Here is a 13,918-nt window from a genome sequence, read left to right on the forward strand (position 1 = left end):
GTGAAACTGCAGGTACATTGGACCTGTGGGAATGGGACAAAATCAAACCTGAGCCTTTTCCTCTACTGGTCAACTGTTATTTAAAAAAAAAAAAAATGTTTGATCTAAAAAGCTATATTCTCTGATATATACAACACTTTTGTGTACCATATCACAGGTTTCTCAGACAACAGATGGTCTGGATGCTGATCTTTGGAAAGATGGTTTATTTAAGTCAAAGGTGACAAGATATCTGTGTTTCACCAGAGTCTTCTCCAGAGAAAATGTGAGTCTTCCACTTATCTATTGTATTGATTTTCACTATATCGGTCATATGCTTACCTGTCTGCCTTTTTCACATAGAGTCATTTAGGGAATGTCCTAGTGGATATGAAACTGATAGATATCAAGGACACATTGCCTGTTGGCTTCATCCCCATCCAGGAAACGGTGGACACACGTAAGTTTCTTGCATTACTACATTTGCACTAATTGAAGCTTCGTAGTATATGTATTGTGATATTTCCAGCATTGACACACTCGTTTTATAATATGGATGCAAATTATGTTTTCTATTGTATCTCATGGTCATTTCTCCTAAAAATACTATATTCACAAACTGCTCTATATACCTATTTGATGTTTTTCCCTCAAGTCAGCTCCTCGGTTCTGTGCTAAAGCCCCGTACACACGATCAGAATATCGTACAAAAAATACTGCTTTCGACGTGGTTGTATGATAATCTGATTGTTAGTACATCGCTTCTGTCCATTTTTTCTCATTCGATCTTATCCTACGATTTTTTTTTTAATCAGTACAGTTTTCATCCGAAAATACAGTACATATACATCACTTCCAAATTTTTATTTTGTCATACGAGAATTTCTGTATCTTTGTAACCTATTCATTTCAGACTAGCATGCAAAAAAAAAAAAAGAAAAAAGGACAATCATTTATCTGATCATCTCATCGTGTGTATTAGGCTTAAGAGAAATGTGGTGACTGCCTTTGCTGAATTCATTTTGAAAGTTGGACTTGACTTTTTGTAGCTTCTAAGTAACTAATCCACAACGGGCCTGCAGCATGTGAAGTCGTTATCGGAAGGCTTGTTTTGGGTCAGTGACTCAAAGAATTGAAGTCATTGGAACAAAACATGACCAAGCAATTTGCAATCTAAAAAAAAGAAGAGGTCAGCAGTGATAGACTGCTTATTTTCTTTAGTATATGTTCATATTAAAGCCCAAGTGTGCTTTAGGGCCAGTTCACATTGGTGTAATGCGGGAACCCTGCGAATCCACTGCGGGTTCCTGCATCGCACCCAAATCGCAGGCAGTTCACACTGCCATATACGAATTGCTGGCAGTGTCAATACAAAGTTAATGACACCCCCAGATTAGTTTACATATAGCAGTGCGAGCTGTCAGTTCGGACAGTAATCAGATTGCATAATTGTGAACACCCATGCAGTCCGATTCTGGTACAGACCAAAAAAAGGATGACTTTGGTCTGAATGCAATGCGATTTCAACCATACAGTCTGTATGGCTGAATTTGAATTGCACAGACATCACTTTTTTGCATAGCAGTGCGAAACGCATGTGATGTATAACATTGCTATAGTGTGAACCGGCACTTAGAACGTATTTGATATTTTGCAACAAGCCGGCAACTGTTACAGGTTTATCCTATAAGAACTGTAATTTTCACCTAATGAAGAGGTTGTAATAGTTTTGATATAGTACCCCCAAAGGCTCTGCCCCTGGTACCTTTTTTTTTTATCAATACCTCCTCTCTTAGCCATTTGATAACCTCCCATGTCTTCCAAACCTATCTCTCCACTCCTCACCTCACCTCTTCAGTCCCTTCTAGCTTTACTAACTGACATATCAGTTTGGATGTCACACCTTCTACTCAAACTAAATCTCCCAAAAAACAGAGCCCCCCCCCCCACCAATGTCCTTAATGTTTCCATTGAGATCCCCTCATTCCAGGGTGCTAGGTGTTATCCTGGACTCTGATCTGTCCTTTCAACTCAAAATCCAATCACTGTTCAAATACCCCCTATAACATTAGGATTTTCATAAGTTTCCAATGCTACTCATTTCTTTCCTAAATCCTGCCTCTAACATCCATCTTTACCTGGAGATCCTACTCCATCCTATCCCCAAGGCCACTGTTTTCACATTTATATGTGCTATGACTCAGTAATGAGCAGGTGTGTCTGCAATGTCTTATGTAAAACAATGTATTTTACAGGCCCTAAGCTGTAATGCACCCAAACATTCCCTGTGTAGCTCAAATAAGTCTGCATGTTGTACGGTTATGTTACTTTTTAAAACCTTTCTCTACAGAGGAAGTTGCTTTTAGAAAAAAGCGCCTGTGCATAAAGTTCATACCACGAGATTCCACAGAAGCTGCCATCTGTGATATTCGTATTTTAAGCCGCTCTAAACAGGCTCCACCACAATATACATTTATTGGGTAAGTACATCTCCAGTCTATCTATTATGATGACCACAATTTTGTAGTGTGAGGGCCTGCCAAAACAATCTATTCACATATTGGTAAATGTGAAAGATGTACAACCAGTGTGGCAAGCATTGGTCTTTGCATGGATGTTTTTAGTTGGTATGCTCATTCTTTAGTAAAATATGTTATCCTGAACTGTAGCTGATCCTTTTGATTAGGAAAAAAAATTAGCTGGGTGTAAAAGTTGTATTTTTATCTTACAATTTACTTTAAAGCAGAATTCCATGAAAATGAAGTCTTCCCCTGCAATGAGGCATGCATGCACACTGCAAGGCTTGACTGCTAATGACTAGGGGGAAATGGTAAAGCAATTTTCTTTCATTCATCGACGGACACAGCTATCCATAAATCATAACTACTGGGTTATATTGCCTCATCCAGGAGTAGGACTAGGCAGAACAAAAAACACCTGGCTACACCCATGGGCCGTCCTCAGCTGGTATAAAACCCTCTTCTCTGCTCTAGGTATTCAGTTTTAATCAGTCTAGTCAGGAGTAAGGACCTAGGCTCCCGGCTGGACCATCTCTGTTCCTAGCAATTTTCTCCTTCCTTACATCTCTCTCGGGAGATCTACAATCAACTGCCAGGCTGGGCGACGGGCTGGATAATCTAGATCCAGTGGCCCCCTCAGCCCAGCCCAGCCAGTGAGCATGTGCAGACCGCAGCTAAACGCTAGGTCGGCTTTGACATAGCCTCAAGGACAGAGGCTGGCCCGCGATTTAAACATTTCGCAGGGTCACATACGACCGGCCTTGGGTCTGATTTGCAGCGGTCGCATGGCCCTCAGCTCCTCTACTTCAGTGGCGAGGAGTTCTGTCTGGAGCGTTACCCGCACCATGGAAGGGTAAGTATAATCCCCCCCCCCTCTCCCCTTTTGGTGGTTGACGGGTTTTCCTGTAAAGAATGAGAACAACCAAAATTACTCTTTGTGGTCCCCAAACATTTTGTTGTACGTTATCCTTTTGAGACATCCCTTTTTTAAAAAAGTGGGCTAGTCCACCAGTGGTGGACCCTCCTGTTTCCAGGTTGAATAAAGCAACCATGATCCCAGTAGAGGAATCCCCGCCCTTTAGGGCCCTGGCTGACAAGAAAGCGGGACATTGCGGCCAGTATTTGCCTCAGAAAAGAAAGAAAAAAAAAAAAAAAACTGGCTGGCAGATTGAACTGCGAATTTTACTTTTGTTTGTTTCATATGTGGAGCCCTTCCATGTGTTCTTTGCTATGAAGGCCAGTTATAGGTGGGGGCAGAGGCCATTTTCTTTGTTGTTAATGTGTACTGGTGAGTGGACATACTGGATACCTTTGCTGTAATACTATCAGCTGGGCTTCCATTATGCCCCCAATTAACTTTCAGAGGAGGGATGGGCCACCTCCAGGCTCACCTGCCCCCTATCTATCCATTCGCTTGCATGTGCTTCCACTGTGAAGGCTCTTATAAATTCATTAGAGTAGGACTGCAGGTAATACAGGGAGCCGTGGAGTGGCCCTGCAGCTTTCACATGCGTTTGCAAATGTGTGCTAACTAAACCCCTGTTTTGACGCAAACTGTTAGACAGGTTAATTTGGTTGGTAAGTAAACTGCTTTTGTTAATTTAGCAGACCAGTTGGTCCATGGGCTGCAGTTTAGTTGTGATGCAGCTTTGAATACAGCTCCTGTGCTGTCCAAACTTTCTTTTTCAGCAGCGGTGATTAGGCGCGTGCTGTGGTTTAAGAATTGGTCTGCAGACCAAGCCTCTAAGAAAGCTCTCATTGATCTGCCCTTTCAAAGGGATTGCTTGTTTGGGGCTACCCTGGATAACGTCAATAAGGGTATCATGGGAGGGAAGAGTACCTTCCTGCCACAGTCAAGGAAAGGGAAGGAGCCTCGCTGCAGACAGTGGCTCTCCTTCTCAGCCCATAGAAAATTGTTTGTGCTTTTGGGAGGGAGAATTAAGGGAAATAGATCTTTTAAATCTTCCCTGGGAGGTTTTATAGGTCTGGTAAGCCTAGAGCTAGTTTCCCTGGACCAGCAGACAAGACACCTTCAGCATGAAGGTCTGCCCTTACCCAACATTGGGGTGGAGGGACATCTTCGCTGGTTCCCGCCCCGTGGACTTCTTTGGTGGGCTTCAAGGAGATCTGCAAAATGTTTCTTTCTCTTGCGTCCTCCGACAGTCGCCACCCACTCATACAGTCTTCACCAATGGGGTATTGACTTCCTCTCCTTAGGAGTAGCTAGGCAAAAGACTTGTTAGAACAAAAGCATTTCCATAGACACACCCATGGGGGCTGTCCCACTGGTCCAATACCCCTCCTGCATTAGCCATCTCAACTCAGTTTGTCTTCTGCCTAGTTCAGGAGTAGTAAGGCTTCCCTGTGCTTGGGGCTACAGTCTCAGCCTTCTTCTTCTATTTTATGATTTTATTTTCTAAAGCTGTCTTTTTTTTCTTTGCATTGCTACCTGTTTATTTTGTCAGCTTTTAGTTAGTCGGATCTTCGGATGAAGATGGAGTTTGCGGAGCTGGGAATCGGACTGGTCGTCCTGGTTCTCCAGGACAGAGGATCAGATGGAATCCCAGCCCGCCATTGAGCGTTTCGCAGGCTATGTGTTCGCCCTGGCCTCATAAACGACCCATCCCTGTCCTCAGGGATGCAGCCTTGTGGGGTGGCTACCTCACCGGACACATCCACGGTTGGTCCGTGCACTCCTGGTGTCCTGTGTTTTTGGCTGGCGGCACTCCCCTGCCATCTGAGGGTGGACGGTTTTCCGTTTATTATGAGGCACCCCACGCCATCGGGTACAGGTAAGTACGCTCTGTGTGGGGCCTCTTTCTAGGGTCGGCAGTCCTCTGTGTCTGTGGTGTCCCCTATGTCTGTGCGTTTTTGGGCTCCCTGATCCTGTTCCCTGCAGGGGTTTTTTCTCTCACAGCCTGCGCTGTGTGGGGTTTGGGGGATCCCTCTCCTGTGTCACTAAGGTGCTTGGAGGTACAGACTAGCGCGGCGACCGCTGCGGGGTTAAAAACCACCGGTCCGCCATTTTAGGTGTGGGCAGCATGTCTGGGTTCACTGTGGGCGCTTGTATAGCATTGTGTGTAGTGTATTTTGGCGCCTTGCGACGCCATCTTGTGTGTGGCAATGATCGTTCCGAGCACATGTCGGCGGCCATCTTGCCGAAGCCTCCCATTGCTTTGCATGGGCATCCATGTTTTCTTAGCCTGCAGCCTCTGTTCAGTCTCTGCGGTGACATCACTTCCTTCCTTTACTCTGAAGCGACCGAAGGAGCTGGTAACACACTTCTGGGGCCCTGTCCTGCTGTCCTTTTCTTTTCCTCCATTGTGCAATCTTCCTGGCTCAGTTTGTCCCTGCGGGGGGTCTGTGTTCCACAGCCATTGTAGCGGTGTGCTGCGGGGGTCCGCGGCGCTCTTAAAGGGCCAGTACCTCATAAAAAAAAAAAAAAACTTTGGAATGGAATCTCAGGACAGCAAATTCCCTCCAGCTTTGGTGGGAGATTCAAGTTCTTCTGAATCCTCTACTCTGACTAATTTGGCTGCTGTTGTGGCGTCTTTGATGTCCAAAATGGATGTGCTGATGTCTGAACGTGCTGCTAGAAAAAGGCCTAGGATTTCTTTTTCTTCTGATTCTGAATGTGACATGGTTGCTGTAGGTAGCGTGCCCCTTTCGGGGTCTCACTCTTCTCAGGACCCGCAAGAGTCTGAGGGGGAGGCGGAGGTTACAGGGGTGGATGATTCCCTCCCTGGGATGCCGGAGGAACACGCGACTATGGATGTGCTGATTTCTGCCATTAAAGAAACACTACATTTAGAGGATGAGCCCAATCCTCCGGGCATTGTGTCATCTTTTGGTATACACTGGACCCGTAAGACGGCGCAGGTTTTTCCCTGCCCCGCTGAGTTTCATCACACTGTGAATGAACAATGGCGCAATTTGAAACACACCTTCACGGTGCCTAGGAGGTTTCAAATTCTCTATCCTTTTGCGTCTACTACGGTTTTACGCTGGTGTGTGGCTCCTCAAGTGGATCATACTGTAGCCAGATTGAACAAGGCTACACTGGTTCCCACCGAAGATTCTCCAGTATTTAGGGATCCTACGGATAGGAGGCTGGAATCGCTTGCCCGCCACAATTATGTGGTGGCGGGTTCCAGGCTCAGGCCTGTTTTCGCCTCTGTCATGGCGGCTCAGGCTGTGGCGGACTGGACCAAGGTGCTCAGACGCACACTCGTGGCTGATTCTGCCCCTCCCACTGCCATGGAGATTGTTATACCTGAAGGGTTTCACATGTACTGTCACTTTAAGGCTGGCTCCACCCAGGAGTGATGACAAGGGTCAAGGGGCAGAGTGGCCATCTTGAAGACACATGTAGAGATGTATTGATATACAGAGCTGTCCTGTAATGCATGCTGGAGTGTACAGAGAGTCCTGAATAAACAACCGTTGTTCCAGACCAGAGTCCTGTGTCTCTCACAACACGGAGAATATAACAGTGGCGACGAGGGTGGGATTTACAAGGTTACTATCCATGTGAGAAAGGAAAGGAAGAAAAAAAACTCTGGATTGTCAGCTGAATACAAAACCCACACCCAGAGAGCCCAGCAGGAAAATGTCATTGATCTGGACATTAAGTGAATTTGATGGAGAACAGACAACGTGGATTTCCTGGATTGAAAGATTAGAACAATATTTCTGTGCAAATGCCATCCCAGACGAAAGGCAAGTAGCAGTATTTCTGACAGTGGTTGGTGCTAGGACATGACACTCTTAGGGATCTCCTTTTCCCTGAAAAACCAGCAACTAAGACTTTGGCAGAGCTCCTGACACTGTTAGGGAATCACTTCCAGCCTAAACCACTAGAAATTGCAGAGAGATTCAGGTTCTACCAGCGGCAGCAGCAGCCGGGTGAAGATATTAAGGCTTATATGCTCGCCCTTCGCAGACTAGCCTCAACCTGTTCTTTTGTGGAGTATTTACCGACTGCACTGAGGGATAAGTTTGTCATGGGACTGAATAGTGAGTCTAGCCAAAAGAGACTGTTAACAGAGAAAGACCTTACCCTTACAAAGGCAATTGAGATAGCTTCAGTGATGGAAATGGCTGTGAAAGATACAGAGGCATTGAACCCCCAGAGCAGATTGAACCCCCAGGTTAAAGAGGAAGTTTTCAGAACAGCAGTCAAGCAAACTGCAGCTAACGGTAAATATAGACCCTCACCAAGCCGGGAGTCAGCTTGCTACCGTTGTGGGAATACAGACCATGATCACAAAGTCTGCCGGTTTAAGGATCAGCTCTGTCATAATTGTGGTAAGGCAGGCCATCTGAAACGAGTCTGCCGTAGTAAGAAGGTGCGAAATAAACAACCTCTGAACACCGGGACAAAGGCATATATGGTGGGAAGATATACATCGTCATCTGAATCAGGGGATGAGGAAGTGCTCCACAGATTAGACATACAGTACATCATATGCATTCAGCACCCTCAGCAATGACTGTAGAGGTAACCGTGGAAGGAAAGAAACTCAAGATGGATGTAGACACAGGTGCAGCAGTTTCAGTTATCACCCAGAAACAATGGAGAAAACTTCTGATCCAAACAACTGTCCGTCCAACACCAATCAAACTGCAGACATACTCAAAGCAGATACTCCACCCACTGGGGTACGTGAAAGTACAGGTATCCTACAAGGGTCAGACAAAGAGAATGCCATTGTATATCCTAAAACATGGGGGACCCCCCCCTCTTTGGGAGAGATTGGATTGCTCACTTTGGCATGCCAGACATCGCCATTAACCCCTGCAACACCGTGACCATCACATCAAGAGATAACGAGGGATGGGTGGAATCCCTGAAACAGCGATTCCCACAAGTCTTTGATAACCATTTGGGAAAAATAAAGCATGACTGTGTGAGACTCAGGCTGAAACCCAATGCCCAGCCTAGGTTCTTCAAAGCTCGGACGGTACCTTTCGCACTCCGAGCAGGTGTGGAAGCTGAACTAAGCCGGCTGGAGGAACAAGGTGTCATCTCAAAGGTAGAGCACAGCGAGTGGGCATCACCAGTTGTACCAGTAAAGAAAGCGAATGGGGACTTACGCATTTGTGGCGATTTCCGCATGGCACTAAATTCTCAACTGGAGATAGACCAGTATCCCCTACCCAGAGTAGATGACATTTTTGCCTCTCTTGCAGGAGGTCAAAAGTTCACCAAGCTTGATCTCAGGCAAGCTTATTTACAGTTTGAGGTCCACCCTTCGTCCCGTAAGTTTCTAACCATCAACACTCACAAGGGACTGTATGAATACAATCGGATGGTGTTTGGTGTAGCCTCCGCCCCAGCCATTTGGCAACGCAAAATGGATGAGATTTTGGCAGACATTCCTTTCACACAGTGCCTGTTAGATGACATGCTCATCACGGGCCTGACGGACCAGGAACACAAGCGTAACGTGGAGCTTGTGTTGGCCAGACTCCAAGAGCAGGGTCTAAAAGTGAACTTAGCGAAATGCCAATTCATGGTACCTAAATTGGAGTTTTGTGGCCACCTTGTGGATGCAGAGGGTATACACACCACGGAAGCCAAAGTTGATGCTTTAGTAAAAGCTCCAGCCCCAACCAACGTCCAACAGCTGCGATCATACCTGGGCTTGCTGAACTATTACCACAAATTCCTGCCAGATCTAGCACACACTTTGTTTCCGTTGAACAAACTTTTGGAGAAACACTCCAGATGGAACTGGTCGGCTGCATGCCAACGTGCTTTTGAAGTTTCTAAGCGAAAGCTGTTGGCGTCACGCATGCTCGTGCACTATGACCTCCAAAGGCCTCTCACCTTGGCTTGTGATGCCTCACCCTATGGTCTAGGGGCTGTACTATCTCACGTTTTACCAGATGGGTCAGAGAAACCTGTGGCATTCGCCTCCAGGTCCTTGACAAAAGCAGAAAGCAATTACTCTCACATTGACAAAGAGGCTCTGGCGCTCATATGGGCAATTAAGAAGTTTCATCTTTACCTGTATGGTAGGGAATTCACCATACTGACTGATCATAAACCACTCCTTCAGATCTTTAGCCCTGACAAAGGCATCTCCCAGACGACTGCGGCCCGTCTTCAACGCTATGCCCTATTCTTGGGAGCATATAGCTACAAAATCCAGTATCGCAGCCATGATGCCAATGCTAATGCGGACGCCATGTCCCGGCTGACAAGGACATTAACAGACTCTTCTCCACCTGTCAAGAGTTGTCGTTACACCAGCCTGTCCTTTGTCTTCCGGGGAAGTAGCAGCCCATACAGCCAAGGATACCTTCCTTAAGACAATACTCTCCTGGGTACGGTACGGTTGGCCTGCAACTGTCACACAGGATTATGAACCTTACTTCCGTAGGCGTCTGGAATTAACTGTGGCTGGCAACTGTGTTTTATGGGGAGACCGAGTGATCGTTCCACAGACCCTCCGGAGACACATTCTGGACTTGCTACATACTGGTCATCCCGGGGGCACACGTATGAAACAAAAGGCCCGAGGCTATGTGTGGTGGCCGAACCTCGACTCCGATATCACGACATATGTGAATGCATGTGCTGGATGTGCACAAACTGCAATAGACCCTCCTCGAGGGTGCGTCCAGCCCTGGACTTGGCCCACGGTCCCCTGGTTTCGCCTACACTTGGACTTTGCAGGCCCGATCAGAGGACACACCTTTTTGATCATTATTGATGCCCATTCAAAGTGGCCTGAGGTCATTCCTGTTACCCAGCCAATGACTAAGGCGACGATTTCCATACTGTTACATCTCGCTGCTACGTTTGGATACCCCAGAAAAATTGTCACAGACAACGGTGCACAATTCACAAGCCAGGAGTTTCAGAGTTTCCTGACTGCCCACAACATCAAACACAAGTTGACCGCACCTTACCACCCGACTACAAATGGTCAAGCAGAAAGGTTTGTACAGACCTTCAAACGCTATTTCAAAGCTACTGTGGCTACAAGTAAACAACAGTCCCTGTCACCCCAGCAGCTGGACTCCTTCCTTTCTGCTTACAGAACCACACCACATGCAACTACTGGGAAAACTCCAGCTGAACTTCTTTTGGGTCGGCAGCCATGGACTGTTTTGGATATGCTCCGCCCTCAAACGGTCCAGGAACATGTACGGCAGTCCCAAGACAAGAGGGTCAAACACGACGAGATTCCCCGGTTTACAGCCCAGCAAAAGGTATGGGCTCGATCTTATGGCGCTTGCAACACTCGTTGGCTTCCTGCTATAGTCGCAGAGACTTTGGGACCCAAAATGTATCGAGTCTGCCTGGAAGATGGTTCCATTTGCAGAAGGCATGCGGACCAATTGCGTCCTCGTTCTCAGCTGCCCGAATCCCTGACATCGGCTGCACCTCCAGTGTCTCAAGGATCTGCTCCTACCGGATCAGGAGGCATTGAGACTGATGCTTGGGGAGACTCTGAACTTGTGAACTCAGCTCCAACAGAGCCCTCCAGCCCTGGTCCAGAGGTCTGTTCACCCTCTGAGATAGGGGATCCCCTCTTGGCCCCGCCGGTGTCCATTCCGGCCAGCCCTGCTTCCTCTGGCCCCGAGGCCCTGGGTGTCCGTCCTCAACGACACTGTCGCCCTCCTGACCGGTTTCAAATGCAAGAGCGGTTAAGAGACTTTCGACGGGCCTGCCGAAAGTTATCCGCTGCCATGTTCTCCCCGTAGCGTCCCTGGAAGTTGTTCTCCCATCCGGATGCGGAAGAAGCCATGTAAATCTCCTGAGTTTGAGGACTGTATTGGACAATTATTAGTTACTGTTTTATGCCTGTTCTCGTTTTGTTGTGTTTTTTTTTTTTTTTTTGTTGTTTTTTTTTTAGGGATGGATGGAAGGTGTTATACCTGAAGGGTTTCACATGTACTGTCACTTTAAGGCTGGCTCCACCCAGGAGTGATGACAAGGGTCAAGGGGCAGAGTGGCCATCTTGAAGACACATGTAGAGATGTATTGATATACAGAGCTGTCCTGTAATGCATGCTGGAGTGTACAGAGAGTCCTGAATAAACAACCGTTGTTCCAGACCAGAGTAATGTGTCTCTCACAACACGGAGAATATAACAGAGATGGTGGACCATATTTATCAAGGCGTCATGTATTTGTGCGATGCGTCCTTAAATGAGGCCCCTTTAGCTGCGCGTCTGTCCAGTGTCGCGGTGCTTAGCCGGCTGATCTGGTTTGAAGAGCTGGTCGGCTGACCAGAAAACTAGGAAGGCGGTGGCTGACATTCCCTATGCGGGGTCTCGCCTTTTTGGGGAATCCCTGGATGAATTGGTTAAGGGAGTCACTGGGGGCAAGAGCACTCTGCTGCCCCAGAATCCTAAGGGCAAGTTTTTCCACGGCAATCGGGGTCCCGCCTTTAAACCTAATCAGGGTTCCTTTCGTGCCTTCAAGTCACAGTACAAGGGGAAACCCTTCAAGGACCAGGGTGGCCAGAGAAAGCCCTGGGCCGGCAAACAAAAATCCGGCCAAGCTGGTGTGGCGGCCCAGTCCGCCTCTGCCTGAAGGGGCGCCCTCACCCTTTTCAGGGGTGGGGGAACGTTTGCGCGGTTTCCTCCAACCTTGGCTGCTCCGAGTTCAGGACAGGTGGGTTCAGGAAATCGTTCGATCAGGGTACAAGATCGAATTTCTTTCACGGCCGGCGGACAGATTCTTTCCCTCAAATCTTCATTTGACCCCAGGGTGGTTACAAGCCCTGCATCAAGCGGTGCGGGATCTCTTCGCTCAGAGGGTGATTGTCCCGGTGCCTCATCGGGAAAGGTTTCGGGGGTTTTACTCGAATCTGTTCACTGTGCCCAGAAAGGAGGGCAAAGTGCGTCCGATTCTGGACTTGAAAGCTCTGAACCGCTTTGCGCGCGTTCGAAAATTCCGCATCGAATCGCTCCGCTTGGTGGTGAGCCAGGGAGAATTCCTGGCCTCTATCGACCTGAAGGATGCGTATCTACACATCCCCATATTCGAGGGTCATCAGAGGTACCTCTGATTCGCTGTCGCGGAGGAACACTATCAGTTTGTGGCGTTACCTTTCGGTCTCGCTTCGGCTCCAAGGGTCTTTACCAAAGTGTTGGCACCTGTTCTGGGTCTGCTGCGGGCACAGGGCATTGCGGTCTTAGGTTATCTGGACGATCTCCTGTTAAGATCAAGTGCCAGTCAGAGCCTGCTGCACGATCTGTCCACCACGGTCCAGACGCTCCAGGAGTTCGGTTGGACGATCAACGTTTAGAAGTTGACCTTGTCTCCTTCGTTTCGTCTCCTGTATTTGGGAATGGTTCTGGACTCTGCTCAAGCAAAGGTGTTCTTGCCGGAGGACAAGCTCCCAACCCTACAGTCCGAGGTCAGGTCCCTCAGGGACGACAAATCCTCATCACTCAGGACCTGTATGCGGTCTCTGGGGTTGATGGTATCGGCCTTCGAGGCAATTCCATTTGCGCAGTTTCACACGCGGTCTCTCCAAGCGGAGATCCTGGCCAGGTGGGACAGACTACCTCAGTCCTTGGACGTGAGAGTGTCTCTCCAAAGAGTCACCAAACCAGAATGGATCTCTTGTGGTGGCTTCAGTCCCCGGCTGTGTCGGTAGGAAAGTCCTTCTGGCCGTTACTATGGACGGTGATTACCACGGATGCCAGCCTATCTGCCCAGGGCACTTGGTCGGAGGAGGAATCCTCCCTTCCGATAAACATATTGGAATTGAGAGCGATCAGGCTGTGCCTGCTCCATTGGTCGGATCGTCTTCAGGGCCATCCTGTGCGGGTGCAGACGGACAATGCCACATCAATCACCAAGGGGGCACCAGGAGTGCCCAGGCGGCCCAGAAAGTGACCAGTATTTTGTCTTGGGCCGAGACTCATGTCCCGGCGATCTCGGCAGTTCACATTCCGGGTGTGGAGAATTGGCAGGCCGATTATCTGAGCCGCCAAACCCTGGACCAGGGGGAATGGTCCCTGCACCCGGAGGTGTTTCAGATGCTGTGTGCGAAATGGAGATCGATGGATGTGGATCTGTGCGCGTCTCGACTAAACCACAAGGTGGAAAGGTTCGTGGCAAGAATGCGCGATCCTCTGGAAGACGCCTCGGATGCGCTGGTGGTGCCTTGGCGTCAGTATCGTTTGATCTATGCCTTTCCTCCGATTCAGTTGTTGTCCAGGTTCCTTTGCAGGTTGGCCTCGGAACCAACATTGGTGATTCTGGTGGAGCCGGACTGGCCACGCCGGTCCTGGTACACGGACGTCGTTCACCTGGCCGTCGAGCCTCCTTGGCGGCTGCCAATGTGGGAAGATCTGCTGTCTCAGGGTCCGATCTTCCATCCTGCTTTACAGTCACTGGCTTTGACGGCGTGGCTGTTGAAAGCCAGGTCCTGAGAGACAGGGGTCTC

The 13,918-nt window shown here is 48.3% G+C and overlaps 1 protein-coding gene across 3 annotated transcripts in view; it reads left to right on the forward strand.

The window, feature by feature from the left end:
• Positions 1–13,918, forward strand: part of MVB12B (multivesicular body subunit 12B) — a 362,644-nt gene that overhangs the window by 177,650 nt on the left and 171,076 nt on the right. For all 3 annotated transcript variants that reach the window (XM_082264505.1, XM_082264504.1, XM_082264503.1), the window contains exons 3-5: positions 158–265; positions 343–439; positions 2,330–2,459. In XM_082264505.1, coding sequence (XP_082120631.1) covers positions 158–265; positions 343–439; positions 2,330–2,459 — 335 coding nt within the window. The remainder of the gene's footprint in view (positions 1–157; positions 266–342; positions 440–2,329; positions 2,460–13,918) is intronic.

Source organism: Pelophylax lessonae, assembly GCF_965119305.1.
Source record: "Pelophylax lessonae genome assembly, chromosome: 7".
NCBI lineage: Eukaryota > Metazoa > Chordata > Amphibia > Anura > Ranidae > Pelophylax > Pelophylax lessonae.